The sequence below is a fragment of the Epinephelus moara genome, chromosome 3, assembly GCF_006386435.1.
Source record: "Epinephelus moara isolate mb chromosome 3, YSFRI_EMoa_1.0, whole genome shotgun sequence".
NCBI lineage: Eukaryota > Metazoa > Chordata > Actinopteri > Perciformes > Serranidae > Epinephelus > Epinephelus moara.
The window spans coordinates 16,135,949-16,163,815 of record NC_065508.1 but is presented as its reverse complement, the minus strand read 5'-3'; the positions used below and the strand labels follow the sequence as shown (position 1 = coordinate 16,163,815).

The 27,867-nt window shown below is 41.7% G+C and overlaps 3 protein-coding genes across 4 annotated transcripts; all 3 read right to left on the bottom strand.

Moving 5' to 3' along the window:
- Positions 1-63: 63 nt before the first annotated feature.
- Positions 64-11,064, bottom strand: heatr6 (HEAT repeat containing 6). The gene is made up of 20 exons (XM_050041209.1): positions 10,742-11,064; positions 8,893-9,000; positions 8,611-8,751; positions 8,413-8,528; positions 6,861-6,975; positions 6,664-6,765; positions 6,386-6,547; positions 6,058-6,305; positions 5,689-5,863; positions 5,406-5,612; positions 5,092-5,191; positions 4,612-5,003; positions 4,380-4,502; positions 3,561-3,647; positions 3,227-3,361; positions 3,014-3,136; positions 2,794-2,918; positions 2,614-2,710; positions 1,633-1,837; positions 64-1,366 (listed from the first exon to the last, which is right to left on the bottom strand). Exons 1-20 carry the CDS (start codon positions 11,033-11,035, stop codon positions 792-794), a joined length of 3,630 nt encoding a protein of 1,209 aa, XP_049897166.1. The 5' UTR covers positions 11,036-11,064; the 3' UTR covers positions 64-791.
- Positions 11,065-12,358: 1,294 nt separating this feature from the next.
- dynll2b (dynein, light chain, LC8-type 2b) lies at positions 12,359-15,302 on the bottom strand. Its single transcript, XM_050041084.1, has 3 exons — positions 15,172-15,302; positions 13,548-13,692; positions 12,359-13,165 (listed from the first exon to the last, which is right to left on the bottom strand). Exons 2-3 carry the CDS (start codon positions 13,677-13,679, stop codon positions 13,028-13,030), a joined length of 270 nt encoding a protein of 89 aa, XP_049897041.1. The 5' UTR covers positions 13,680-13,692; positions 15,172-15,302; the 3' UTR covers positions 12,359-13,027.
- A 5,306-nt stretch (positions 15,303-20,608) lies between these two features.
- srsf1b (serine and arginine rich splicing factor 1b) lies at positions 20,609-25,971 on the bottom strand. 2 transcript variants are annotated; one of them, XR_007569709.1, is made up of 5 exons: positions 25,518-25,971; positions 23,525-23,724; positions 23,264-23,436; positions 21,557-22,206; positions 20,609-21,207 (listed from the first exon to the last, which is right to left on the bottom strand). XR_007569709.1 is itself a non-coding variant. In XM_050040620.1 (4 exons), exons 1-4 carry the CDS (start codon positions 25,712-25,714, stop codon positions 22,015-22,017), a joined length of 762 nt encoding a protein of 253 aa, XP_049896577.1. In that variant the 5' UTR covers positions 25,715-25,971; the 3' UTR covers positions 20,609-22,014. The 2 variants fall into 2 exon arrangements, 1 of the variants encoding a protein (XP_049896577.1); XM_050040620.1 differs by having other exon boundaries at positions 20,609-22,206.
- Positions 25,972-27,867: the final 1,896 nt, after the last annotated feature.

Here is a 27,867-nt window from a genome sequence, read left to right as displayed (position 1 = left end):
TATCAATCAATGACAATCATTTTTGCCAAATAAAACACTAAAGCTTGATGATTTAAGTGTGAATATAACTGAAAATATTTATTATTATTACATATTATACACTGAACAAAACATAACACTTTTGTACTGCATTTAAATTATGTTCAGTATGGATAACATCTTCCTAGCTGTTTCATGTGTCCAGTCAACATCATTGCTGTGTTCACACAGACAATGCAGTGGACTTCACAATCTGATTTATTGCTGTGAAATAGTAGTTTTCATATATCGATAAATATCTCATTATGGCGGATGTATGTAAATTACAACACCAAGGAAAGAATAATCAAATTGATGTTCAATGCAATCAAACATGTTCAGACAAAACTCTCTTTACATCAAAACAATTTTAAAAAATCGTCTTAATTAACTTGGGCAACAAAATTTTGTTAAACAACAACACAATATTTTCATCACTTAAATTATTTTGTTCTCAAAACATGATTACATGGCATGTCTTTGTACGTCAGATGTTAATCCATAAAAGAGTGCGAGTGCAAATAGATGAATAAAAAGGAAATAAAAGCCACTGTGACCTTCAAAATGTCTTGAAATGTACATAAGAAAAAAAAGTGGCCTTTTTTTAAGACAGTCTTGTGGTTCCTTGTGATGTCCTACAATCACATTATGACAAAGCTGGTTACAGCTGCTTCGATATTTCTCCTCCAAGTGCCCAACCTGAGAGCGCCGTCTTCTTGATCTCAGCTAGTTTTCTAACTGAAACCCAGCGCTACAGCTGGTTATGACAGTCTTCACTGCTCCTCACAGGTCTTTAACAAATCCTCCAGGAAATAAACCACCACCTCTTTACCGCTCTCCTCCTCTCTCCATCTCTCTCCTTCAGCCTTCAACTCCTTCAGTCTGATCAGGGTCTGCTGCAGACCTCCGACTCTCTGCTGAGGGGTGAAACTGTCCCCTCCTGCATCTTTCTCTCCCTCCGCCCCATCTCCTCCTCCTTCCTCTGCTCTGAGATATTTAATCAAATGCTCTTTGATGCCCCCACCCTCCTCCCCGGCCAGTGATGCCCCCAAGGCAAGCATGTCCTGAGACTGGCTGACGCTGAGCAGGTGTAGGAGAGCTTGTGAGAGCGTGTGTCGCAGGCTGGCGCTGTAGCGGTACTCTAAGAAGTCATTTGTGTCTTCGCTGTTCTCGAGCGCTGCAGCCAGGGATCGCCACACACAGCTGAAGCGCTCTGTGTCCCCGTAGCAGGCGCGGTTGGTAGGAACTGCCAGAGCGGCAGCAGACTTGATCCGCACCTTGAAGTTCTTGCAGGAAGTGACAACATGGCAGAGGGAGGAGAAGGCATCACAGGACCACGAGGCTGAGTCTGAGAGGAAGGAAGAGACAGAAATCATTAATACAAAAACTTAAATTCAGATCCATCACTGTTGGGTACAATTTACACCGTTTCAACAAACAAAACCATGTGAAAGATACCAAATATTGACAAAACTCTCAACCAGCTGCTTGATATAGTTCCCAAAAGATCTTCTATAAATCTCTCTATTGTAAGTATGTTCACAGTCTGATCTGACGACCCACACTGACCATGTCATAGTGAGGGCAAACACAGGTGAATGAATGAACACTTACCGAGCGGCAGGGCTGGATTTCTGAAAGCATTTCCCAAGGCGTAACAGGCATTCCACCTGACCTTCATAGTGGCCTCTGACTGGACGGTTTTAACCAGAGCACGTACTGCCTCTTCCAGCGGACGTTGGAACGCAGAGCGGGTCAGCTGGCTCTGACGCAGGAAATGAAGCAGATTTCCGAGTGCTCGCACCGCATTACACTTCACCTGGAGAGTTCAGAGAGGTGGGAGACAGTCAAAAAGAAAACTAGAAAATAGTGTCTTCACAGGGGCAGATATTGATGAGTAGGATATCAAAACACAGTCAGTCATACTGATGAGGTTATACCAAGCAAGCTGGCATGACTTTACATAATTACGTCAATTAACAGTCTCACAGATTCAGTCGTTTCAGTTGCAACCGTTTTTAAATAACTTACATAGCAGAACAAAATGTGGCAAAACTTCACAAATCTGAATTTTGCTCCTGTGTGTAATGCCTAGTTCACACTACATGACTACGCCCAGATTATCTGTTCGTCGACAGTTTTTGAAACTCGTGGATCAAAGCCCAGATCAGAGGCAAATTGGTGCTGGCTCAACCCTCACAAATTGGCGCTCAAGCGATATGTGTAAACTGTTCAAAGACGCAAGCTGAGAGGTTCGCTGATGCAACGTGGACACTCCCCGGTATGCTACATATCTGAACCTGTTGGGGACTTTGACAGCGTGCTACAGCCAACAAGAGAGCAAGACACTTGTTGAGGACAGAGACAAGTGGTGCATGTGTGTTTGCAAGGGGTTTGCATCACATGACTGACTCATCTGGGATTCCTGCTGGTCAAAGATCTCATAGTGTGTGACCCCCTGTTGCCAGTCAGTCATGTACTACTACTTCAAGATTCCCAATTACAAGACAGCAAGTTGAGTAGTGAACAATAAAGCAATCTGAAGACTTTGAAAGTCATGTGGTGTAAACTTAATTTAAGAGTTAATGCTCTCACCCTGTCTTTGTCGGCCGATGCTCGGGTGGCTGCCTGCAACATCTTGAGCAGCAGCATGTCTGATAACTCTTCTTGGAAGTCCACACCTACACTCTCCCTGATAGAGACACAGGATAAAGAGATTACAAAAATAAAATCTCTATGAACAGACTACAATCCTTAGTATCCATGTTTTCTTACATATTAACAATAAGTGTGTCTGTGAGGTTGCCCAGGGACCAGGCAGCCTTGGCACGGACATTTGGGGATCGATCTTCGAGGGCAGCGAGGATAGTGTTTGCTGTATCTGCCACAAACATAACATCCTGAACAGAGAGGAAGAGATAAAACGGATCATCATGGGTCAGAAACATGTTTCACAGTGCTCAGTATGCTCATAGTTGCTGGTCAGAGTCCCTACCTCTCTCAGACAGGGGAACAGTATGTAGACTCCCAGAGCTCTGACGGCTGCGGTCTTCACCAGATAGTTTTCACTGTAGGTCAGCCCCAGCAGCACGGTGATGCACATCAGCTGCGTCTTATCCTTAAGAACAACATTACACACATTACACCTACAGCTGATGACCGTATAGCCCAGTGTTAGCTGTATAGAAATTATCAAAGGGGAACTCACAGGCAGCTGTGCGAAGGCCTGCGGCAGGATGGAGGAGAGCGTGTCGCATGCGCTCGTCTGCAGCGTGGGGTGTTGTTCGTTCTGCAGTGCTCCATTCAGTGGACCACTCAAGACTTCTGACCAGAAGAGCACCACCTATTTCATGGAGTGAAAACACATCAATATATCCCAGTTAACTAAACCTAAAACTCTCTTATCTCTTTGGTCCTTCTTAAAAAGTGACATTGAAACTATGTTAAACCAAGGGTACAACAGCAACAGGAAATCAGAAAAAATCTTTTAACAAATTTAAACAGGTCTACCTTGATACAGTTTAAAGACAGTTTGTACTTACTTGGTTCATGGGGACCCTGGAGCTCTCGGGTACGTTGTTTTCTGCTCTGTACTGCTGGATTATTCCTGTCCCCAGCTCCTCCAGTAACTAAATAAAAGATGAAGATGTAGACGTCAGTGCAGAGATCTTGACCCCATGAATGTTGGTTTTACAACGTACATTTACACAATCTGGACTACTGAGGCTAAAAAGTGCAAGGGACACACAAACCACAACTTTTGTGGAAATCACTTAAGCCTGATTTACAGTTGGGTGCTGGACACTTTCAATATGTGTCACTCGACAGAAATTATGCATTTTTGACTGAAAAAAGTTACACCAGTTACCTTTCCTTTCATGCTGCACACCTGGATAATTTTGTTATGTCGCTAAAACCGTCACATTCTGTTGCACAATGTGATTAGGTTGTCATGGCAAGCCTCTCTGACACATCTGCTAGAGCAGTAAAAGCACCGTATAAGGGTGTCAAGATCATCAAAACGTCAAAAAGATCAGACATCTGGAAATACTGTAAGTATATTTGCTCATCCATATCCTGCATTTGTTGGACAGGGACATATTCACTCTGTAGCTCCCTGCCTGAACTGCCTCCATTATCAAAATGCAAAAGGATGATAAAATGTAACTAAACAAGCCGACTAAAGGTTAGCATCTGGTTACCATTATGACGACTGTAACTTTTTGAAGAAGCAAAAGAAGAAAACATTGTGTGTGTTTTGCGTGTTGTATAATTTCTGTGGGGGGACACTCCTCACAAGTGTCAAGCGCCCTACTATAAATCAGGCTTTACAGATGGAGTTGGAAACTAGGAGGTGTTACCTTTGCTCCGTGCAGTTGTATGGAGGGGTCTGTCTCCCCAAGGCAGCGAGCACTCACCTGCCCAATCTCACACAGAGATACTTGGGCTAGAGAGAAGTAGCCACGCACCAGGTGGGACATGACCTGAAGCATGGCACAGGAAAGACTTTAAAAAAAACAACATCTTCAGATTTTAGAAATATCAGTTTGGGGCTTTCTTTTGTCACTTTCTGTCTCATCCACCATCTCTCACCTGTAGAGCCTCTAGTCGGACGGGAGAGGGCTCTAAAGCAGCGCCCCCTCCTGTTCCTGCTCCCTCGCTGTCTGATTGGTCCTCTCTGGGCTGAGTCACCAGCGACACACACAGCTGCAGAAGCCACGGCGGGGTGCTGTCCTCCTCCCTCGGTGTGTGAGAAACCTGGGGGGAGTGCGTGTGCAGGGAGGATTTGACTGGTGTGCGAGAGGGCGAGGACACTCCGTCTCTTTGTCTCCAGCTGAGAGCCGAGTCCAGCAGCGTGAAGGAGCCAGTGCTGCTGCTGCCGCTGCCCTCTGGCTGTCGGAGGAGGAGCTGCACCTCAGGGAGAGGCGCCTGAGTCGTCACCAGAGCCCCATAGAGTGTCAGGACTGACACACGGACATTCACATCTGTAGACAGGGAGCAGCTGTATTAACAGTGTTATGTTCCCTTTAATCAATGTGTGCAGTTATCTAAATGCACTGACGGAATACAGACCTCTGTGGCGCACATAGGGACGCATCTGCTTCCAGAGTGAGTTCAGCAAACCAGGTCTGAGACGGTGGTAGGGAGCATTCGCCACCAGGTAGGCCAGACACTAACAGACCGGAAAGGTGGAGATAAGCTCATGTTTGGGTGCTAACTTTGTGCAATAAAGCTTCACTCTTAACATTACAGTTGAAAACAATCTGAATCAACATAATCATTCTTGTAAAAAGTTTTTTTTATGTTTAAGACACTGGGGAAGAGAAGAAAATAGCAATAACCCAGAGGAAAAAGTTTCAGAAGGTAAAGGGGTCATCCAATTGTACCTTTATGACCTGTGTGAGCGTCTGAGGGGACGTCTCAGCCAGCAGAGCCAGACTGAGAGCGCGGTGCAGTTCTCTGACGGCAGTAGCCAGCGTGAAGGAGAAAGGGGTGTAAGACGTACGAGGAGACGCTGTATCTTCAGCCACAGCCAGGAACTGACGGGAGCCATCCAGCATGGCCGACAACACCTGAAGCGCACATGCACGCACCTGGATGGAGAGGAAGGAGAGGGATGCTACAGCCATTCAAGTTGAGAGGGTTAACATGGGTGAGATTGTCTCATACCTTTGGTGAGGGGTCCTTCAGGATAATTGTGAGGAGAGTGAGAGGCGGCGGCCCCCCAATAGGGGAGTCAGGTATGAAGGAGGACCAGTAGCCATACAGAGTCCTCTTCTCAACACCTTTTACCACCGCTAGCAGACAGTGCAGTGCTCTCTGACGCACACGACCGTGGTAAAGCCTAAAAGAAAAATTATGCAGGATGATTTCTCACCCGTTCATGAAGCATTACGAGAATAAAATAACAGAGCGCTTTTTCAAGACATCTAGGCTTGCAGCAATAAAAGGCATCTTCAATTTCCAGTAAAAACTAAAACCAAATAAACCAAAAAAGAGATGGTGAGATGGATGGATATGGACAGTGTTTTTCTGTACCTTAATTTGCACTGTGCACTGCCCTCTGGGTCTGAAAACTCAGAGTCAGAGCTGGCTCTTTTCCAGGACGGGTAGAGAGATGGGCCAGAGAGTTTAGACATGAATTCTCCTTCACCTCTGCCTCCATCTCTTCCCCCTCCTTTCTGATATACAGGCACTGCCTCTCGATCATCTTCCTCTCCATCATCCCCTCTGCTCTCCTCAGTGCTCGTCTTCTTCCCCTTTCCTCTTGATTTCTTCTTTTTATTCTAAGGAGAGATATTAAGCACTGATTTTGAAACTGTCCTTACTTAAATCTCTATCAACAAAAAAATAAGACTTGTCTTACTCCTGAGGTTTTGCCTGGCACAGCTGCGTCCTTTGCTGGTTCGGGTTTTATTGGTTCAGCAGGTTTCGATGAAGGGAGACCCTCATATTGAGGGAGAGGTGCTGGGTAAAGCACTGCTGGCCACTCGACACTCACACCTGGAGCTCCCTGAAACATGAGCCTCTGCAGAAAACATGTACAGATTTCAGATTATTACAACATAATATAGCTGTCATTTTGTTTGTGCTGGAAAAGAGATTTAAAAAAGATAAAGCAACAGATGTTCTACAATTTGGTACCTTTAGTGCAGCCAGTACAGACCCAAGCTCCTCCCCTCCACCAAATTTCCACTTCCCTCCTGAGAGACAACACTGAAGTCCCTTTAGTGCTGCCTGGATCACCTGCACAGAGGACACATGGACAGGTGTGGGTCAACTATGATTAAATGCATTCTATCCCAATGAAATTCTCTTTTCAACACACCAATTATCCGTACCATGCAGTAGAAGAGCTCATCAGTGTTGGGAGGTTTGGGTGACTGCAGTGTTTTCAGGAAGACTCTGAAAGATACACTCCTGTACTGATCATCCAACGGTGGCTGACCAGGAATCCTGGAGAGAAACAATACAACCAACCAGAAACAAGAAGTTAAACCTGCAATAACTGAACTGAAAGAACACTGATATATCGCCATCATCATTTAGGTTAGTATGGCAGACTTGAATAATTGAAATTGAAATATCTGGATATTATTTACTGTGATGCCCTAGTTATAACCCTCATTATAATCCAAAGTGAAAACAGCTGCAGCCAAGCCACAACCTTTTCAGTGCCACCTTTCAAACTCTTAAAGCCAAGTGTGTAAAATTTAGGCGGATTTAGTTGCATCTAGCAGTTTGGATTGCAGATCGCAACCTGCTGAAACTTCTCGCAGTTAGAATTCCTTCAGTGTTCATTGTTCAGGAGGTTTTTACCAGCTTTAGAGGCAGCAGGCAACAGCCCAGGTTGTCAAATACTGCTGACGGGTATGTCTACTGACAAAGCAGCAGTATTTGACAGGTTGGAATGAGAACATGTTGTGGGGATGGGTCGCTAACGATGAATAACGCAGTTTTACATTTTTAAAAATCTGTGTTTATTCGATACTGCTCATTGCAGAGGGGCTGCTAACTACGGTGGCTTATGTGAAACCGTGAATGGCCCTGTCTAGAGCCACTGTTTGGTTTGTCTGTTCTAAACAATAGTAGAAACATGGCTATGCTCCCTATGTAGATATAAATGTCTCATTCTAAGGTAACGATAACACAACAATTCTTATTTTCTTTTTTATAAAGATATTTTTTGGGCATTTTTAGCCTTTATTTGACAGGACAGACAAGTGTGAAAGGGGGAGAGAGAGAGAGGGAGAGACATGCAGCAAAGGGCCACAGGCTGGAGTTGAACCCGGGCCGTTGCAGCAACACCCTTGTACATGGGGCGCCTGCTCTACCACTAAGCCACCGACGCCCCGACAATTCTTATTTTCATGTGATTATACACTCAAGAAAACATGGTTATTATATTATATCCCATCTGCCAGTATATCCCCCTAAATCCTACACACTGGACCTAAAAGAAAAACATTTCTCAAGTCATCAACTACAAAAATGATCCCTGAAAGCACAGCCACCTTTAAAACCTACTGGTGAAAATCCTTGAATTCTCTCTTGAAATGCAACGTCAATACAATTTTCCCATGGATCTGATGGTCTTATTTCACTTCTTGTGACGTGCATCTAGATGGAAATCTAAAGAGTTATTGTTACACTAAGAAAACATTAAGGACTAAGATTGGTTTGCTTGTTTCTCCCCTGGTTCACCCCAATGTCCAATTTCATACATTTTGGCTCCAACATTTGAAGAGGTGAACCCTACCTTAAAGTTTTAAAACATCTCTTCAGAAACAAGTCACACACACCGTGTCCATGTTTTTACATTGTCTAAAAAGCAGGCGAACAGTAGACATAACTGCACTATGTATATATAAATATATAAGCATGGTAAAGTACCTGAGACAGATGTTGGCCATACAGGTGAGAGCAACACGGCGTAACTCCATATTTGGCTGAGATGGAGAGCTATACAGCAGGAGGACTCCATCTTCACCCAGTAAGTCACTGAGGTGCTTTGAAAGAGAAAAATCTTTGTGTAAATATTCAACAGTTATCACTACAATACACATTCACAGAGCTTGTACAAATGCCTACCTGTTGGCACTGAGGTCCGTTCCCGTACACTACTGTGGAGAGTGCCAGAAGGACATCTGAGTGTGTCCATGTACTGCACATTTTCAGTGCTTTGGCGGTATAGTTCACCAACACGTCTAATGTCTGCTCGTCCATTATTACCTTAAAAAGAGGTGAGGAGAGACAGTGAGAAAAAAAGTGCAGCACATTTCAGGTGATTGCATACCCAGTCACAGTCAGTATATGAGTAGATGTGTACAGTTAGAAGTTAAAGGTCTACTGTTACTAAAGGCTGTTTGTTACCTTGAGCTGATTGAGTAGATGATGTATTAGCTGGCAGAGTTTGATGACTAGATGTTCTTGACTCAGTGGCACAAGACAGCTGACATGTTTCAGCAGAGTGCAAACATCCTGAAATGGAAAATTCAGAAGCTCAGCAAAGACTGTCTTTCACAGCAACAAAGTAATTAATCCTGAACACCACACATGTTGATGCTAATGCAGAGATAAAATAGAAAAGACAAACATTTTTTTAAAGAACATTTAGGCATTTAGGCAAAACGTGTTTGCACTCTCTTTTTTGCTGGGATGTTGGAAAATTGTTGGTAGGACATTGCGGGTGCTGGATAGGTAGCTAACAAGTCAAAAGGTGGCTGCTAGTTTTACAACGTTATGGGTGGCTGTTTCTAAGTGGTTGCTAGGGTGTTCTAAGCAGTTGCTAGGGAAGTACAATGTTTTGGGTTTTTTTTTTGTTCATTTACAAACAACAATGCACATAATCCATAACCACAAAAAGCACTTGTTAAGAAACAAGGTACAACAAGTAAGAAAGACTGAATTATATAAAATGATAATATAACACAGCGTGGAGAAAAAGGCGGCATGGTGTTGCAGTGATTAGCATTGTCGCCTCACAGCAAGAGAGTTACTGGTTTGAACGCAGAGTGGGGGGGCCCTTCTGTGTGGAGTTTGCATGTTCTCCAAGTGTCTGCATGGGCTTTCTCCGGGTTCTCCGGCTTCCTCCCACAGTCCAAAGACATGCAGGTTAATTGGTGACTCTAAATTGGCTGTAGGTGTGAATGTGAGCGTGAATGGCTGTGTCTCATGTGTCAGCCCTGTGGGCGATAGTCTGTACCCCAGTGTCAACTGGGATAGGCTCCAGCACGCCCTGACCCCTAACAGGATAAGCGGGTATGGTTAGTGAGGAGTCCTCATATATTTTCAGTTCATCACCATCAGAAGAAGAAGAAGAAGAAGAAGAAGAAGAAGAAGACATACTTTATTGATCCCTCTGGGGAAATTGTTGTCTCTTGTCATATACACACAGGTCCGAAATACACACACATGCACAACAGGACCTATACGTGCATTATATGGAGGGACGTCAGAGTGAGGGGGCTGCCCATGGACAGGCACCCTAGGAGTTGGGGGTTCAGTGCCTTGCTCAAGGGCTTCTCAGAGGTGCCAAGGACACTGCATATTAGTTCTGGACAAGGAATTTGGAACTGGTGACCCTACAGTTCCCAACCCGAGTCCCCATGGACTGAGCTTCTGTCGCCCCATAAGCTCTGAGACGAGACTTCGCTTGTTTTTTTCTTCATTAGTCTTAAAGGACTGAGGTGATTGTCCAAAAGGTCCCTTTTAAAACAAAGAAAGGGGTTTAATTTCCTCCATTTGGATGTGTGAGTTGAAATATTTTGCCAGTGTCAGGATTTTCAATATCAGGTTACTCTTACTGCCCTTTATATTAAAACCATATACAATATTTTCTCTTGTGAGAGGAGCAGGTAGTTTGATTTGAGCTGACAGTCAGTCCTGTAAATCCTCCCAGAATGCAGCAGTGTATATACAGTGGAAAAACACATCAACAGGGGGGTGGTAGTATGAGGGGTTGATCAAATGTTCTCTATTGGTAGGTCGTTGGGTGTTTTGCCAGAATGCAAAATGGTTGCCGGGGTGTATGACGTGGTATGGTGATACAGGCCGGTTGCTAGGGAATACTGGATGGTTGCTAGGATGTTTTCACTCAGGACAAAAATGGCTGATGTTGCCCGAATTTTTACCACACAACCTAATTTCATTAGTTTGCGTTTTAAGCTAAATAAGGTAACGTAACAGTCGTCGCAATACGAGCAAAAAGAGAATAAGTTACCTCTGGTCGGATGTTGATATTAAAGTCGAAGGTTTTGTTGTAGTTTTCGGACAGCAGCTGGTCAAACAGTAGGTTGAGCTCCTCTCTCAGTTGGCCGGAGTCTGCCCGCAGGGCTCGGAGCTTCGCGGCGCAGCGGGAAAACTGTTTCTCCACGTCCGACGGTGAGCCGAGCCGCCAGCCGTCCGTCCCGAGCGGGGTGAACGGGGCGGCCTCCGCGGACAGAGCCACCGGAGGAAAGGTAGGGACATCACTGCGGCTCACAGAAGCCGGTGCCAACCCGGTTTGAGCCGCCATTTTGTTGATCTCGGAAGTATTTCACTTGCTTGTGGGTTCACGCTCCTCGTGTCAAGCTTGACATCCAAACGTCAGGATCATTACTGCCCCCTACAGTGTAGTGAAGAAACTACCACACCTTTAACGAAGCAGTATCACTATGGAAAAACACACATTTTTGTTGAGTTTTTGTTTTGTTTAATAAAAGTGTAAATATTTAGATTACGTATTAAAATATCTATTAATGCAGTATTTTATTATTTTGTACAAATTGTCTTGTTGAGTTTGTGTATTTGGCTGAAGGCACACAGGGATGGCATTGTAAGCAAGCTGTGGCATTATTCCATGCTGTATGTCTATAAAAAAAATAAACAAATACTGATCCATTAATGTGTGAGTAGCATTTAATGTTTTAACTGGTCATAGTGGAGCTCATTCTGATTTATTTTTATTCAGATTAGTAGTTTACATCCTTGTTTGGATGAACTTTTTGATCAGACACAAGATGTCTGACTGTGAATGTCAGGTAAATGTAGGAGTTCAGATAATATTTATTTTAAACTTAGGGGAGAATAATTATCTTGAAATCCTAAATTGATATTATAGTGTCCTCTGTTATATGTTTCCCGAGTGTTACCCCCATCACTTTCCCTGCTGCGGGTTTATGAAACAAATTTAGAAACTATACTTTGCTTCAAAAGAGTTCCACCAGATCTTAATTTTAATTTTATTTTTTAGACATAAGCAGACTTTGATACCATGTCTGCCTGCCTGCATCTAGACTGTTATTCAGGAGCAGTAAGTTATGCCCTGTGGGCTAAATATGACCCACGATGGGATGCCAAATGGCAATCCAACTATTTTCTAATTCATAATAGTTTTTGTTTTCTCATATGAGATGCTAGAGTGCATACAATAAACATAAGAAATATTGTTGCTTAAAGTGAAGTGGAAGGGGAGGATGCCTCAGATCTTCCAACAGTGGTCCAGGTTTCGCTTCAAATGTCCTCAAATCCTTGAAACGCCCCTGCCTACATCTGGCCTGTGAGGGACTACTGCGACTGTATTTGCTTCTTGGAAAAGATAAGTGAGGACAGCCAATATCCCCTTTGTCTGGTAAATATTGTTTATTAACTGATTCCTAATCTCCTGTCATTTTCCAAAACTTTTCCCGCAGGAAAAGCAAGATGAATATCCCTGTTCTAGGGTGCTGAAGGAAATCTGACTGGTTGGTAGCCTCAGCTAACAAATTGTGTCCGTCATGATTTACAATAACAGAATACGAAGACATTTGATCTTTGTACATGCAAGTGCAACAAATTCAAGGCACACATCCACACAATACACATTTTGAACCAATTTACTGTGTCAAAGTTGTTTTGTGCTCAACATGTTGAAAATATCACAATACCAAACTGCACACTAAATTACATTCCAGAGATATACAGCAGTAACATTGTAAAGATTCACAACTGAAGTGGGAACAGGAATGTTCAAGCATGTACAAAACCTGAAATCTCTTGGCATGTAACTCTCTTTATTAAGTGTAAGCAACAGTCTTGGAATTTATATTCAATCTCAGTCAACACTGAAAAGTAAAGGCATTTCAACAAAAACTGTCTGTTGCTCTTTTTAATATCATGAAAAATAAGTTATTATACAACATATCGATATGAAACAATGTACAAGGCCCGTGCATCAACGCACAGCAAAAACAATACGCAGAAACTATGCATCATGGTGAGTCTGTCAGATGTGAAAATGCTGACTGAGTGCTGGAATGGAGAGTAGTTTGAAATTGGCATTTTCTACAAATGGCACATCAGTCCAGGCATGACTAAAGCGCCATTCAGCGATGGTTGTAGTGTTGTAGGTGGCAAACAATAACAGACTGACGCAAGCAGGAAACCAGGAGGTAGGCATGTCTGCAGAAAGGTGGTAGCCAATGTACAGCATGGCACAGAAGTATTGTGGGCTGAATTTAAAGTAGTTTTGGGAGGGCATGTTTGGATTTCAGCCCGACTTGAAGAGTAGAATGGCCACTTGGCCCAGGTAGAAGTAGATGAAATGCTTCGTCTCATGCGTCACATAGCTGCCAAAGTTCCTCCCGACTATGCAGTGCCATGTGGGGTTGTACTTCTTGTCAAACTCCTGCAGGGGAAACGGTTACAATTAGCATTATCATAGATAAGAGGCCACTCAGCAGGTTTTGATGAATTACATCAGTGGTCCCCAACTGGTGCAGCCACAGGGTCCAGATTGCTCCTTACTCATTATTCCACTTAATACATTTAGCATCATTCTTGCATTTGGCCATGTCACTAGTTTGCTGTTTCTGTCAAGTAGCTGTTCATTAGTCACCAGCAGAAAGCACTTCAAAAATTCACTGTACTAATTAATAAAGTGTATTTTTTTGACAAATAACACAAGTATGCATGTTATTTGTAGTCAATGCAAAGGGATCCACGACCTGTCAGTTGGGAACCACTGAGTTACACCTTCGTACTACCCGTCTGATATTGATATCATGTACCTTTTTGACAAAGGCGGCAATATCCTTCTCAATATTGTACTTATCCATAGCCTGCATGGCACAGTCCACAGCATCCTGCTGCATCTCTTCAGGCATGTCTGCATTCTTTATCACTGCCTTCCTGTCAGTCATTTTGGCTTTTAGTCTGCACAAGAGAAAAAATGTTACAGGTCATTAGTGCTAGTGTTAACAGTGAGCCTTGTTGTTTCATTTCTATGACTACAACACTGCTGCAGCCATTTGCTTATGGAAAACAGTCACCAACTGCAATTATGAGTCTGCTTATTTGCAATTACAATTTATGATTTGCAACTGAGAGTTACTGTAAATCTTCAATTAATTGCCCAGGCTATTATTTGATTAAATCACTGAACTCAATGGACCTATGTCTGAGACTGGCATCTGTATCATGGGATAGGCCTTTAACTCCTTTTACATAATTCTGTTGCTCAGCAAAGCTGGGAATACAAGTTAGTTACTTATTTGAACCAGTAAAAATCTTTAAAAAAAATAAATTAAACTTCGAACATCATATCAGTTATGAATCATTCATTTGATCTAGCTCTGCCAGGCAGTGCAGAGATAGTTATGGCACTCAGATTACGTCACCCAGCACGACCTCATCCTGTCAAAACAATACTCATAACTTGGATTAAGTTTTATTAAGAGCCCTTTTGATTCTTTTGATCTGGAGGACCATTATAGACTAAAGGAATATCAATAACTTACAAGGTAATCAGGGTGGATACATAATTTAAGGTGGCCAACATCTTGGTTTTAGGCATCTGAAGAAATTCTATGAAGAAATTAACTGCTTAGCAACCAGACCAGGCCTCTATTTGAGACAGGCCTTTAAATGTTAAAACATGTGGCTACAACAGGCTTGTTAAAAAGGGACTGGGCCTTACATTACAACTGGGCTTTTGGGTGAAGTTTTACAGTAAATGACACTGACACCTATCCAATCCAATGGAAAGGAGGCCCCAGGAAGTAGGATTACCAAGTCATCTCGATAACTTCCAGGAAAAACCTCAAACCCCTGTACATGTACTCGGTCGGACATATTGAAGCAACTAAGAGATTTAAGATAGATTTAAACTTCAAATTATTCACATCACTGGAATACTTGACTTAAAAACCATGCATCTGAATGCATTTGTGCTAAATTCAATTCTTTCACATTGTGATTTTCTATACATTTTAAACATTCACAAATTTAGATCCAAAGAATCAAGTTAATTAATTAACATACACAAGAAGTACTGTGTGTTGTGTATAATGTGAACACAATGGGTCCTGGTTCATGATGAGACATAAAGAATGTGGTTGACGCAGCTTTCATTTTTTAACAGCATTACAACTTTGACTTGGTGCTGCGTGCATCTGCCATAGACTTACCCAGACCCAATTTACACCTATAATTTAAGTCAAGTTGTCAAATGTGCTAACTCCAATGCAAAAAGATAACAAGGTTCATTCACACAGATTCTCAAGACACACACAGGGCGAGCTTAGCATGCAGGCAGCAGAGGACTCTCACCTGCCGACAGTGAGCCAATTACATAGACATTCAACACGATAATATGTAAAAACAGATATGCAGATGTCTGGAGATATCACTTACCGTCTAACGGCTCCGTTGAACAGTTTAATGTAGCACGTTACGGGCAGCTGCACAGTTTTTGGTTCATTTATGCAAAGGAAGCGTGCGTCTCAGTTCCGCCCTCCACAGCACAGCCGCCCTCTGATTGGCTGGAAGACAGCCTCCACCCCGGTGACGGCGTTTTTCACTTGCGGACAGTGCCTGCATTTTATTTCCACCCAGAATGCACCGTTTTCACCCACACACCCTCCCTCCCTCCCCTCAGAGGAAGCGATTGATCCAGGAGGTGATCGGGTTGATCGATGGTATTGATCTGCAGAACTTGGAGAGCTTGTGACGATGTATTAGAGCCAAACAGGGAGGTTAGGCATGTGTGAAGAACATTGATCCTGTGCCTGACATAAAAGAGCATACCTCTACAAAATAATAACATTAAAAACAATTTGATGCAGCTCAGATTTTTTTTTTCAAATTAATTGCCTAATCCCATATTACCAAAAACTATATAATCACCATAAAAAAAATTAAGCATAAGGCACAATTTGACAGTCCACACATGTCCTAAATGATCTTTTATGAATATTAAAGGCATCCAAACTCAGTTTCATCTTTCTTAAATGCAACATGATGGTTACAGTGGTTTACTAATCAAGGACTCTCTCTGAACACATGTAAAGAACTGGAGGGAAAACTCAGTTAACCTCTGAAAAACAAAATGAGATTTTATGCAAAATAAATTGTGCTGAGTTTGACACTAGCAGGCTGTTTTATCTGCTGAAGGGGGAAAGTTTCTTACCTTAAATCTGATATTAAGACTTCAAACAGGATTTTGTAACATCACAACAAGTAAGACAGTCATAGTCAAGTTTGCAACTTCCTCAAGTGTAATATGAAAACCTCTGAAATTTACTTCACAGAGAAGTAGGGGCCAACTAGGGGAAACATCTGAAATGTACAATATATTTAAATACTCGTGAATTCTGGAGTTTGCAGCGAGAAATTTTTTTTAAAGGAAACTTGAAGGAAACACAAGACAAAATTTAGTTTTTTATTCTTAAAATGTGTGGAGGGGATAACAGGGTACAGCACTATCTTAAATTACCTAAAATAATCATTCAGCTTCCACCTTTTATGACTGCTAACACAATATATGGTAACTAAGGGGTGAACATTTAGAACTGAACATTGATTAGGACTCTTGGGCAAGGATAATCTACAGTGCAGGATGGTTTACAAGAGAAGCTCGGGGGGAAATTTATACATTAAAAGATACTTAATCAATATTATTTTACAGCCGTCCGTCTCCATATAATAGGTTTACTAGAAGAGAATCTATGCTGCAAATGTAAAAGGCAGGAAGGCACCTTTATCTATGCAATGTGGTCCTGTCCTTAGTTCTACCTTTCAACACTGGCTCGGGGTGCCTGTTCCTGAATTAGTTCAACTGTGCCTCTTGGGGGACACGCTATGTCTACCCAAGATCTCAAAACCAACATTTGCTCTAGCCCTGACAGGCTTTACCTCAGCTGCTAGGGTCATCCTACGCAACTCGACTAGTCAAGTTATATGATAGCTAATCTGCATAACTGTAGATTTTTTGCCTTTTATAAAAGGACTAAACGTGTCATAGGAGCTAGACACTGAACTGAAATGAAGTACAATTGTAACATACAGATTGTGGGAATGGGTTTCTTTGGACTTGGCTGTGTCATATGTGCCATTGTTTGTTTGTTTGTTTGTTTCCAGGCTTGATGTGTAGAAGAGGTCACCTGATGATATGAGGATTGGTGCTGTGCTGATGGACTTTTGAATCATTACTGTTAAGAACACTGCAGAGATGTGTTTTTGTTTAGTGTGTGCTGTTTGTGTGTAAAAAAAACTTAAAATGAAAGAAATGTGTGGAGAGGATCTTTAGGGGATTACTTATGGACAAAGGTTTACAAAGTTTACTGTCTCAGACAAATGTACTGTGTTGAATAATGTCCTAATGCAAAGACGAGCGCTGGCATTAAGAGATTGTTGGGGTTTCCTTCTGCTTTAACACCTACAGGCACAACAGACAGGCTCTGACCTTTCTTTATTTGGGGCCAAATGAGAATTGTTATTAGCGTTTTTAATTTATCTCTGGTGACAAGAAAATAGAAACCCTGCCCCTGCAGAGGTGGGATCATCACTACTGTTGCGTACAGCCGACAGCAACTGATGACCAAAGGCAGAGAGAATGCCACAGATTCCACCTCTGCAACGAAAGACTGCCTAGGAGAAAGAAAAAAACATTGAAGTGTCACATTCCTCTGTCTTCCCTCCCCCACTGTTCATGGTTGCACTATTTACCCCTCTCCTTGTGTGTGGATCCATCCTGCACTTTGCAGCCCTTCTCTTGGTTTTGAGCCATCCCAAAGGACTAGAGACGACTTTGGATACAAGAAGTTGCAGAAACACCAGGGATTATTGGATCTCCAAACAGAAGTGGTCTACAGTAGGCCTATATGAAAACTGTACTGATACTGTCCAGACCCAACACAGCATTTAATTATGTTTAAAAAAAACTGCAACACCTGTGTGAAGAACCACTGAGCTTTAGAGCTAGACAGGAAGCAAGTAACTTTGCTGGAACTTAGCTTGCTTGGAAAAAGTACATGTTATAGGCCTAGAATTGGAAACTACAGGTCTGTCCACATAGTTTCTGACTGCTCACCCTTTAAAGGTGATTCTAGAAGCAGAAAAGTGCTTGGGGGGTTCAGCTCAGGAGGTTTTAAATATTTTTTTTTTACTTACATAATAAGCGGCACAATATGGAGAGGTTAAATGATAGTTACAGTGTACATCGATCTGATTCATATCTAATGTCCCCAATTGAGACATTTGTCCAGTTTTTAAATGCAGAATACATTTAAGTCCCTGAGATTCCAATGATTTCTTCCATTTCTGCAGAAAAATATGACTCCTTCCATCGATATGATGTCCTATTCTTTCCAGAGTCACAACCTCAGAGGCCAAACACTTCCACAGAGAGATAGAAGTAGGAACCTAGTGCCTATGTGAGTTTTACATTTGGGACAATATGGTGAAATTCCTGCTGGTAGTTTGCCAACTATAAATATACAGTGATATACAGATATTATGTAGGATATTTTATTGTAACTTTTAATATCTGTTGCAGATTGAGTTTCTTGAAGGCAACCATAGGATCCCTCTATTATATATTGTTGAGGGACGCTCCAAGCGAGTAGATTTACTGTGAGAAAAGATCATAAGGACGCACAGAGGAACAGGAAGTTAACTCAGGGCTGGCTGACAAAGATAGAGTGAGCCAGGGAGTGAAACAGGTGTGCTGCAATCAGTGTTATAGAGTAGAATGTAACAAAGGAGGATCTTCACGACAATTCAGAAACAATATGGAGCTATTTTCAAGTGTGTACTACGATTAAAAAGTTAACTAAAGCTATATTTTATGCAGATTTCTGTTCTGAGGGGCCACAGATTTGACTGCTCCTCCTCCTGTTTCTTAAAATGAGCCTCCTGTTTTCCTTTTTCTCTGTTCCAGTTCCTGCTGCAGTCACGTGAAACTGTGCTGTCAAATACTACTGTTCAATTTTGTTAATATTTATATCAGCCATGTGTTTAATTAAGAGAATTCAGGAGATACAAGGTAACTTTACACCAGTGTACTAGATGAAATATTTTCAAGACGATTAAAAAGAAAAAGTCAGTCATATAGTAGTCTGTTCTTACTGGTTTGATTCAAGCAAATAGCATGTTGCTGTCAAAAATTACTTATTAAGTACATTTTTAAAAAGTTATTTATGTTAACTGGTGGGATTTAACTAACTAATCCAACACTATACCTAAATCCTATTTAGAGAAACTTTATTTTAAACTTCACCTGTAATCAGAGGCAAATATTCCACTTTTTACTCCACTGCAGTAATATGATTGCTGGAGTTAGTAAGTACTTTACATATTTAGATTCAACATATAAAAGACACAATGATCTTATAAAACATGACCTAATGTTGTAAGAGCAATGGCAAACCACACCTGCTTAGCTACACTTCACTTTGTCCTGGTAGAAAAGTTACAAACTAGAATGACCACCATGTGGCAGTATGCCTCTGCAAACCAGTCAAGGTGCAGTTACAGTTTACATCGTCTGTCCAGACTCAAATGTGGCCCTGATAGTGACAGTGCTTTAAATATGGATGTTGCTGTTAAGAAGCTACAAATCCTAAAACAACGATGCTCTACAATCAGATTCAAGGAGGACACCCAAGATTAAGTTCACCAATTCAGTACCAAATGTCTCCTCTTCTGTTCCTGAGTTATGACACTGAATGACGGCCAGAAGTGTTTTTGCAGAACATTATGATGTCATAGTGAAGTTGACCATTGACCTTTTGGATATACAATGTCTTTTGTCAAATTTTGTCATAATTAACGTATGAATTCTTGAGTTATGGCCAAAAATGTGTTTGAAGAGGTCACAGTGACGTCGACATTTGATCACAAAAATCAGATCAGCTCATCATTGAGCCCAAGTGGAGGTTTGTGCCACATTGGAAGAAATCATGTTCAGGAGAATGACAGACAAGATCACAATGACCTTGGCCTTTGAATACAAAATTTTACTTAGTTCATCGTTGAGTCCAAGTGAATCTTTGTGCCAACTTTTAAGGGATTCCCTCAAGCCATTTTTGACATACTGCGTTCACGAGAATGGGATGTACAGCCTGAAAATAAAATTACTCCAGGTTCTGCTATTGTTGGCACGGTCATATTTTAAACTTTTTCGAACAATGTTTGGACAGCTGGTCACCCCATCTATGTCTTTGTGTATTTGGAGTAACTTCTCTAGATGTTAACTTAAGCAGAGCCGAAGGGAACACTATCTCTGCTTAATTCTGGCCAGAAGGATCATCCTGTGTAAATGGACGGACTCTTCTCCAACTTATGGACGTTGGATTAAGGACGCCATCTATCATTTACAACTGGAGAAAATCTGTTTTGTCAAAGAATAAACTGCATACTTCTTCGCCACCTGGCAATCATTTTAAGCTTTTGAGGCAAAAATGGAGGCTGAAAAACTGAAATGAAACATGTTATACTCTACTTATGTCACACAAGTTTATTCATTTCTTTTTTTCTTCTTTATTGGATTTCCTTTGATTGGTCTGTTTGTTCTTGTGTTGATGGGTGAGGTTGTCTTTTTGTCCTTACTGTTTATGTGTTTGCCAATTAATACTCTGTATATCTTTATTAAATTGCCAATAAAAATACTGTTAGAAAAAATAAAACAACACACCAAACATTATCAGGCATCAAGTCCTCCAGAAACAATCGGTATTACTTACGACTACCCCAAACACAGCTGCATGTGTTGTGGATGCCTCCGTGTATTTTTGTGCCCAACCCTCTGTGGTATCAGACATTCAGAGGAAGAAAAACACCGACACGTAACTCATGTTACTGAACGTTTTATTAAAAGAGAATAAAGCTTTAGGATACTGGAGATTATACTTAAGAAAATCTGAAATCCTCTGCAGCAAAAGACTGACCTATGAAAAAGATACAAACCACATTATGTCACATTCCCTTGTCGCGTCCCAGTCCTCCCTCCTCCCTCCCTCCTCCGCTGTTAATGGCCACCCACTATTTACCACTCTCCTTAAGCGTGTGGATCCATCCTGCACCTCCCAGCCCTCCTCCTGGTTTTGAGTGGAGCTTTGCTCTTCTTTTTTTTTTTTTTTATTACAATTTTGAAAAACAAAAACCTGAAAAATAATCGCTCGTCACAGTGTCGTCAGCGATTGTGTCTCTGAGGTTCCACACGAAATGGGAAAAAAATTTGAATTATATGAAAGCCAATTAGGTTGGATATTTCACTATTTCCAGTTTGATGGGGTTATGTGGACAGGGCCGGGGGTCAGGATCCTCTCCCGGTAAAATGCTCCCATGCTCCTGATCCATGTATCCATCCTGAAGCCTAATCCTAATCCTGATCTCATCCTGAATCCTGATCCGGCTCCGGAATGGGGGGACAATGTGCCCAGTCCAAACCTTCAGAATACCAGCAGAACCAAAGAGAAGGAGGCAAGTTAGAAACACACCTTCAAAAAATACTAAAATAAAATGTCAACAAATGCATCTACCAGGGAGTTTACTTTGAGAAAATCAGGGAACACTCTCTACAATCAGTCCCAAAAAAACTTAAGATTTACTTTGGAGACTTAAAGAAAAACAAAAGCAAAAAAACCACGAGCTTTGGGTCTCTGAATACAAACTGGTAAACACAACTTGTAACAACTGAAAACATTCAACAACGGCACTCTACTGTCAAGTGTATGTAAAAAAAACTGAACAGCCTCATAATGCAGATTTTAAAATTGACAAGGCACAGCCATCATACCATTGGTGCCATATTTGACTCCTCCTCCTGTTTATCTTAATATGAAATGTTTCCTCTGTTCCCCATCCTATCCTGTTCCTCTGAACTCTACAGAGAGACACACAAGAAGGTCAAAGGACAGTAGTATATGCTTAAAAGAAGCAAAATCTTTCCAAAGGAAACAAAACATAAAGCGTACAACGAGGACAAGCAGAAGAAAAGTACAGAGAGGGGTGGGAGATGGTTGGCAGAAAACGGATGTTGATGAGAAGGGGAAAAGGGAAAAACGAGCAGGCCGTGTACAAAAATGAAAACTAAAAAAAGAAAAAGAAAAATGCAACAAAAAGTGGGGGAACAGGTAACACATAAGACAGTGTAAACAGGTAACATGAGGTGATCCGTGGTGAGTATACAGGATTTGTTGAGTGATGTGAAGATGTCCTCTCCGGCTCTGCGGCACACCATTAGCTAAGATGGATCTAGGTGCGGGAGCGGGAGCGGGAACGGGAGCGCCGAGGAGAGTAACGTGGAGACCCTCTTCTGCGACGTGACCCACTCTTGCTTCTGCTACGGCTGCGACTTCGGCTTCGACTACGGCTACGAGAGCGGGAACGACCATAGCTGGGGCTGCGAGGACCGTCCACCTTCACACGGATGTAGGCTGTCTCTCCCTACACACACACACACACACACACACACACACACACACACACACACAATTAAGCATCCATTACCATGTTTAAGTTGCTGCATGAGACTCAGGTAGACAGAGGAAGAAAATAACTGCAGTCACAATAAATGTTAGGGATATCATATCAGAGCTTAAAACTGCATCTGTACATTTAATATGCTTACAGATGCAGTTGCTGAAGTAGCACATGGACCTGTGCTTTGGTCCATATCCTCGGCTTGATAAGTGGCAGTGCACGCATGCAAAGATGTTCATTAGCCACATCAAATCCCAAATTGGACATCATCTTTAAAGCCCAGTTCAAAAGCCCAAGCCCAAGTTTTAAAAACTTCTATATTACACTGTACGAACACTTCCCCAAAAGGCAACAGGTCACACTAGACTTTAAAACTGAAAAGTAACTCTTATGCAATGAAAGTGAAAATTAAACTGCTTGAGAGCAGCAGGAATAATGAGTTGGGCTCAACTCTCTGTGCTGCTGAAGCTGACTGGGAACCTGCAGAGAGTATTTTTTTGCCAGTGTTTAGTTTGCGCTTCTCATAGCGTGACTGACTCACACGCCTATCTGCTTGTTATACTAACTTAAGCAAATGTTGCTAACGGCATACAGATAAAGGTTTCCGGGTGGAACCGGGTGAGCTTTTGTACCACATCACGTGCAGTAATGTGCATACTGTGTATTTTGCATATGGCTTTGTGCACCGAACCGTCACCCCCATCTGTGATGATTCAGTATGAAAACACAAACTGTTACAGCTTTACTATATATGAATGTTTGTTTGGCCAAAAGTATTATGATCATTACAGCTTATTCTTAGCATGCTACCATCACTGTCAAATTCACTCCATCATGGATAACAAGTATAGCCAGAATTATGATGCAAAGCAACATCACATAAGCATTCAAACTTTACTTACTGCCCGGTCATTTTCACCTTCACTCCCTCTTTCTTCATCTGAGAAACATTTCAATTCCAAACTGTAGTCCCACAGCCATTCCTTACTAAGTTAGCCTGAGGCTGTAACCCTGTACGTACCTCATGAGAGCGAAACTTGGTGTTATTCAACTGACGGACAGCGTAGGTCATGTCTTCTTTGCGTACAAACTCCACCACTCCGGTGCCATCACGGTACACATCAGCGTAACATACATCACCTGCCTCTCGCATGTGATCCTTCAGGTCCTGCCAGCTTCCACTGGAAGGAAGACCTGACAGGAAAAGGTGGTTCAAGACTCAGAAACACATCTTAGATAAAGAGATAAGCAAAACCTGCAGAGTGAGGAACACATCACCCACCTGACACAAGCACCCTGTACTCCGAGCGTCGGGAGGGGGGACCATGCCTTCCCCTCTGGGGGCCCATTGGTCCACCTCCACCTCCACCTCCGCCACCACCACCACCACCTCCTCCACGTCCACTTCTAGGAAACTCAACACGCAGGCGGTAGCCATCGTAGTCGTAACCATCACGCCCACTGACAGCATCCTCAGAGTCCCTGAAATCCAACAGTTAGCAATCATCAAATTTCAAATCAGCCAAATTAAAAACACTCATACAGAGCATTACTAGTTAACTAATCTATAATTACAGTTCTAAATTATACCCATCGTCCTGTGGTTTTATGAACAAACTGGTTGGCCAGGTTACAGGCAGCACAGCATGTGGTTTTTAAGAACCTGTTCTTAAAAACCACATGCTGGTTGGGTGCTACCCAACCTAAACTCACAGGATGGTTTGTAAGACACACCCTAGTACCTGGATAAAACTAACTACAGTCTACAACAGCTCTGGATGAGGGCAGCCTAAATATTAGAAACACCTCTCTCAATATAATACAACACTATTCAACAGCATCACAAACTACTTCCTGAAAAATGACATGTAAATGTATCAATAAAAGATAAAATAAGATACACCTTTATTGAATTATTGAAACTTGGTTGTTGCAGCAGTACAAGGACAGAAAAATAAACAGATAAAATAGGCTATAAAAGTATATAATCAAAAACAGAATCAAAATCGAAAGCATTTGGAGACAAATGACGTGGTAAAGTGATTGTCAGTAATGGTGTGTTAAGTAAAGTGACATAAATAAACTGACATAATAGTATAATATGGTACATTATTATATAGTAGAGGATCTGAGACATCGTTTCAGGTAAAGTATAGTGATACAGAATAGTAAAACATTTCCAACTCAAATGCCAAAAAAGTTGGTAAGCTGAAAAACAGAATGCAGTGATTTGCAAATCTTTTCTGACCTTCATTCATTCATTCATTCATTCATTCATTTGTGCCTTATCTAAATATACACTTATTATGAATTTGATGCCTGCCAACACCAAAAAATGTTGGGACAGGAGCAACAAAAGACTGGGCTGGAACATCCCATGTGTAAATAGGTTAACTGGTAAATTATAATATCATGACTGAGTTTGAGAGAAGCATCCTGGAAAGGCTCAGTTGTTCACAAGCAAGGACGATCACAAGGACAAAGGGCTGTGTGGGCAAAGTTTCCAGCTGTTTAAAAACAACGATTCTCAAGGCAAGGATTTATTTTTTTTTTTTTTTAAATCTCTGCACATATGGGCAAGGCTGATAACCAACATTATATGCAATGACCTTTGACCCTTCAGGCAGCACTGCATTGAAAAAACCAACAAGACTGTATAACGGATATTGCTACATTGGCCTGGAACTGTTTTTTGGAAATCATGGACGATGTGTCCTCTGGGACAAAGGACCATCTAGATTGTTACCAGCCCAAAGTTCAAAGCTAGCATCTGTGATGGTGTGAGAGAGTACCCATGGCATCATGGGTAGCTTGCTGATCTGTGAAGGCACCATTAATGCTTAGAGGCACATATGAGTTTTGGAGCAACATATACTGCCATCCAGACGATGTCTTTTTCAGGGACAACACTGCTTAATTCAAATTTACAATTCCCAGACACATTCTGCACGTGTTACAAGAGCATGGCTTCAACCGGACCAGCTTCCTTATAACGTGTTGCAGGCATTAAATTCAGAATGAGTGTATATTTAGAAAACCAGTTTATCAGCTTGAACATGAAGTATCTTGCCTTTAAAGTGATTTCAGCTGCTTACAGGTCACAAAGCTTTTATAAAACACTGCATTCTGTTTATATTAACGAATTCAAGAATAGTGCAGCAACACAACATAGTTTATTGTGTGTGCCTATTTATGAGTGCATATCCATCTTCTGGAAACAGGTTAGGGTGTAAGATAGCACAAGTGAACGTCAGCGTTGAGACACGGCAGCTCACCTCGGGTCGTCGAACTGCACGAAGGCAAATGGTGGCCCTCCTCTTCGGTTTTTCAGATCAATATCCCGAATGGGTCCATATTTGTAAAACAGGTCTTCGACGTCCTGTGAGCGGATGTCCGGAGGGAGATTCCCCACGTAAATACGACAGTCGTTACTCCCTGCTGGTCCCCGAACTACACCGCCGCCGCCTGACATGTTAGCATAAGCAAGCTAACAATAACAGTTAGCTAAGGAAGTTAGCAAGCGGGCTAAACAGGTTTCCTCCGACCGAAGAAGCGACGGAGTGACGCTTCGGTAGCTCACGGAATATAAGATACTGTCGGGGATTTTCTCGTTAATTACTTAGCTAATTTAACAGCTGAAAACCTTCAGGTTGATATCAAAACGATCAAGAGCTAAAAGTTGTAAGCTGCAGCTCCGTACAACTACCGCGCCGTGTTCTTCTTCTGTGGTGCGAAGGAAATGAATCACAACTTTTAAAGGTGCGCACACCGCCACCTACTGCACTGAGTGTGAATAACACCCTACAGTATATGTGTTAGTTGAGCTGAAAAGTTCATTTAGTCTTGGAAACAGAAGTTTATAAAACAGTCTCACATCAAGGTCCATTCAAGAGCTGTTGTGGAGCTTTCTGTCATAACAAATGATCTGCAATCCGTACAAAAAAGTAAATTTTAGCTTCTTCATTGCAAAACAACTGTGGAAATATCATCTGCTGAGGGACTGTTTGTTACTTATGGAGGAGAGGTGGTGGTGCAAAAGGGGGAGGCATGTCAAATCATTTTTCAGCACTGGGAAGGGACTTGTGTTTTTTATTTTGGCTGAGGCACACAAATTTAAATGGTTGTATGTTATATTTATTTTATTACAGATTTTTAAAGAAAACATGCGGGCCGGTTTGGAAGGCATGTTCTCTTTAAAAATCATGTAAATTACACCATTTATCATTAGCCTGAAACAGTAAAATCATAAATAATCATTGAATTTCCAAACATCTGATGGTCCTCGGACACATCATGGGGATGCTTATGTCATAAAAAACCCCGCAATAAATCTGATCTTAAAATAGTGATATTTCATCTAAATCAATTTATTCTACGTCTAAAATTTGGCCAGAAATAAACCATTTGCACGAGGATTCTGTATTCAATTTTTGAACATGAAAGGGTAAGTTTTAAAAATCTAATAACTAATTTATGGTGGAGGGAGGGTCATGCATTTTCTGACAGTCACTCAGGGAGGCTCACAGAAACATACTTGTAGCTTCAGGGTGGGTCAAAATGAAATAATAATAATAATAATAATAATAATAAGTCCCATCCAAGCCACCACCCTCCTCTGAAAAGTAAAGAACAGTACCCAGTGAAAACTATGTGATATGGAAGAGTAAAAATAGAAATAAACATCAATAGTTATCATTTAATGCTGTGTCCGTAATTCTTTTTACTGATAATCATGCTCTGTCAGCATGATTTACATGTGTGCTGTCATAGGTGTAGATTAGGTGGGGACACAGGGGACATGTCCATCCCAATATTTAGAACATACGTTTGTCTCCCCTAATAAAAACATAAAAGACGGAGAGGACTTTTATTATGAAAAAAAAAAAGACATTTACACTTTAAATTGATGCAGAAAAAGTATAAAGTGTTGCATAAAAATTCAGCAGAATACAGGTAAGCATGTGTTGATTATGAGACGGTGGGCAGCTGGGCACAGAAATGCATGAGGCCCCACCATCTCTGCAACACAGCGGCAAGTCACACAGACTTTGTAGTGGTTCTGCCTCTTTTTTGTTCTTTTGCGTCTTTTTGTAGTTGTTATGCAACTCTTTGTGGTTTTATGTCTCTTTATGGTTGTTTTTCCCATTTTTGCAGTTCCTTTTTATCTTTTTTTGTCTTCTCGAGTCTCTTCCTAGTTGGTACATAGGAATCTGATTAACATTTTGCAGATGAAGACCAGGGAGGACCTAACACTTTCGGCCCCTGGGTCTGTGCCCAGAATTATTTAATGGTCAAAGTTTTCTGGCGGAGGACACCCAAACTCCAAACGTCCCCCCCAGTGCTGAAATTAACGCCCTTGCTTACTGGTCAGAGCGTGGATTCTGACCTCATTTTTCAGGAGCTATTAATAGGCCTCCGTGTCAGGGACATTCTCATCACCGGTGAAAGATGTGTTTGCTGTAATAGCCAATTTCTTTTTCAGTTAAACTTGTATTATGTGCCGTTTGGGATAAGTCGGTGACCTCATGTAAGCAGTAGAGAACCGGTCCTGTAAAACTGTTTTGCTGTAAATGTAAATTATACTGACTTATTCTGAGAGAGACACAGCTTTTTTTTGTCTTCTGT

Coding starts and splice junctions, on each gene's coding strand:
- dynll2b (XM_050041084.1), bottom strand. CDS start 13,679: ATGACTGACAGGAAGGCAGTGATAAAGAATGCAGACATGCCTGAAGAG. Junction 13,166..13,547: donor TTGCCGCCTTTGTCAAAAAG/GTACATGATATC, acceptor TTTCCCCTGCAG/GAGTTTGACAAGAAGTACAA.
- heatr6 (XM_050041209.1), bottom strand. CDS start 11,035: ATGGCGGCTCAAACCGGGTTGGCACCGGCTTCTGTGAGCCGCAGTGAT. Junction 9,001..10,741: donor ATATCAACATCCGACCAGAG/GTAACTTATTCT, acceptor TTTCCATTTCAG/GATGTTTGCACTCTGCTGAA. Junction 5,004..5,091: donor TCCCTATGTGCGCCACAGAG/GTCTGTATTCCG, acceptor CCCTGTCTACAG/ATGTGAATGTCCGTGTGTCA.
- srsf1b (XM_050040620.1), bottom strand. CDS start 25,714: ATGTCAGGCGGCGGCGGTGTAGTTCGGGGACCAGCAGGGAGTAACGAC. Junction 23,725..25,517: donor GTGCAGTTCGACGACCCGAG/GTGAGCTGCCGT, acceptor GTTGGATTTCAG/GGACTCTGAGGATGCTGTCA. Junction 23,437..23,524: donor GTACAGGGTGCTTGTGTCAG/GTGGGTGATGTG, acceptor TTTTCCTGTCAG/GTCTTCCTTCCAGTGGAAGC.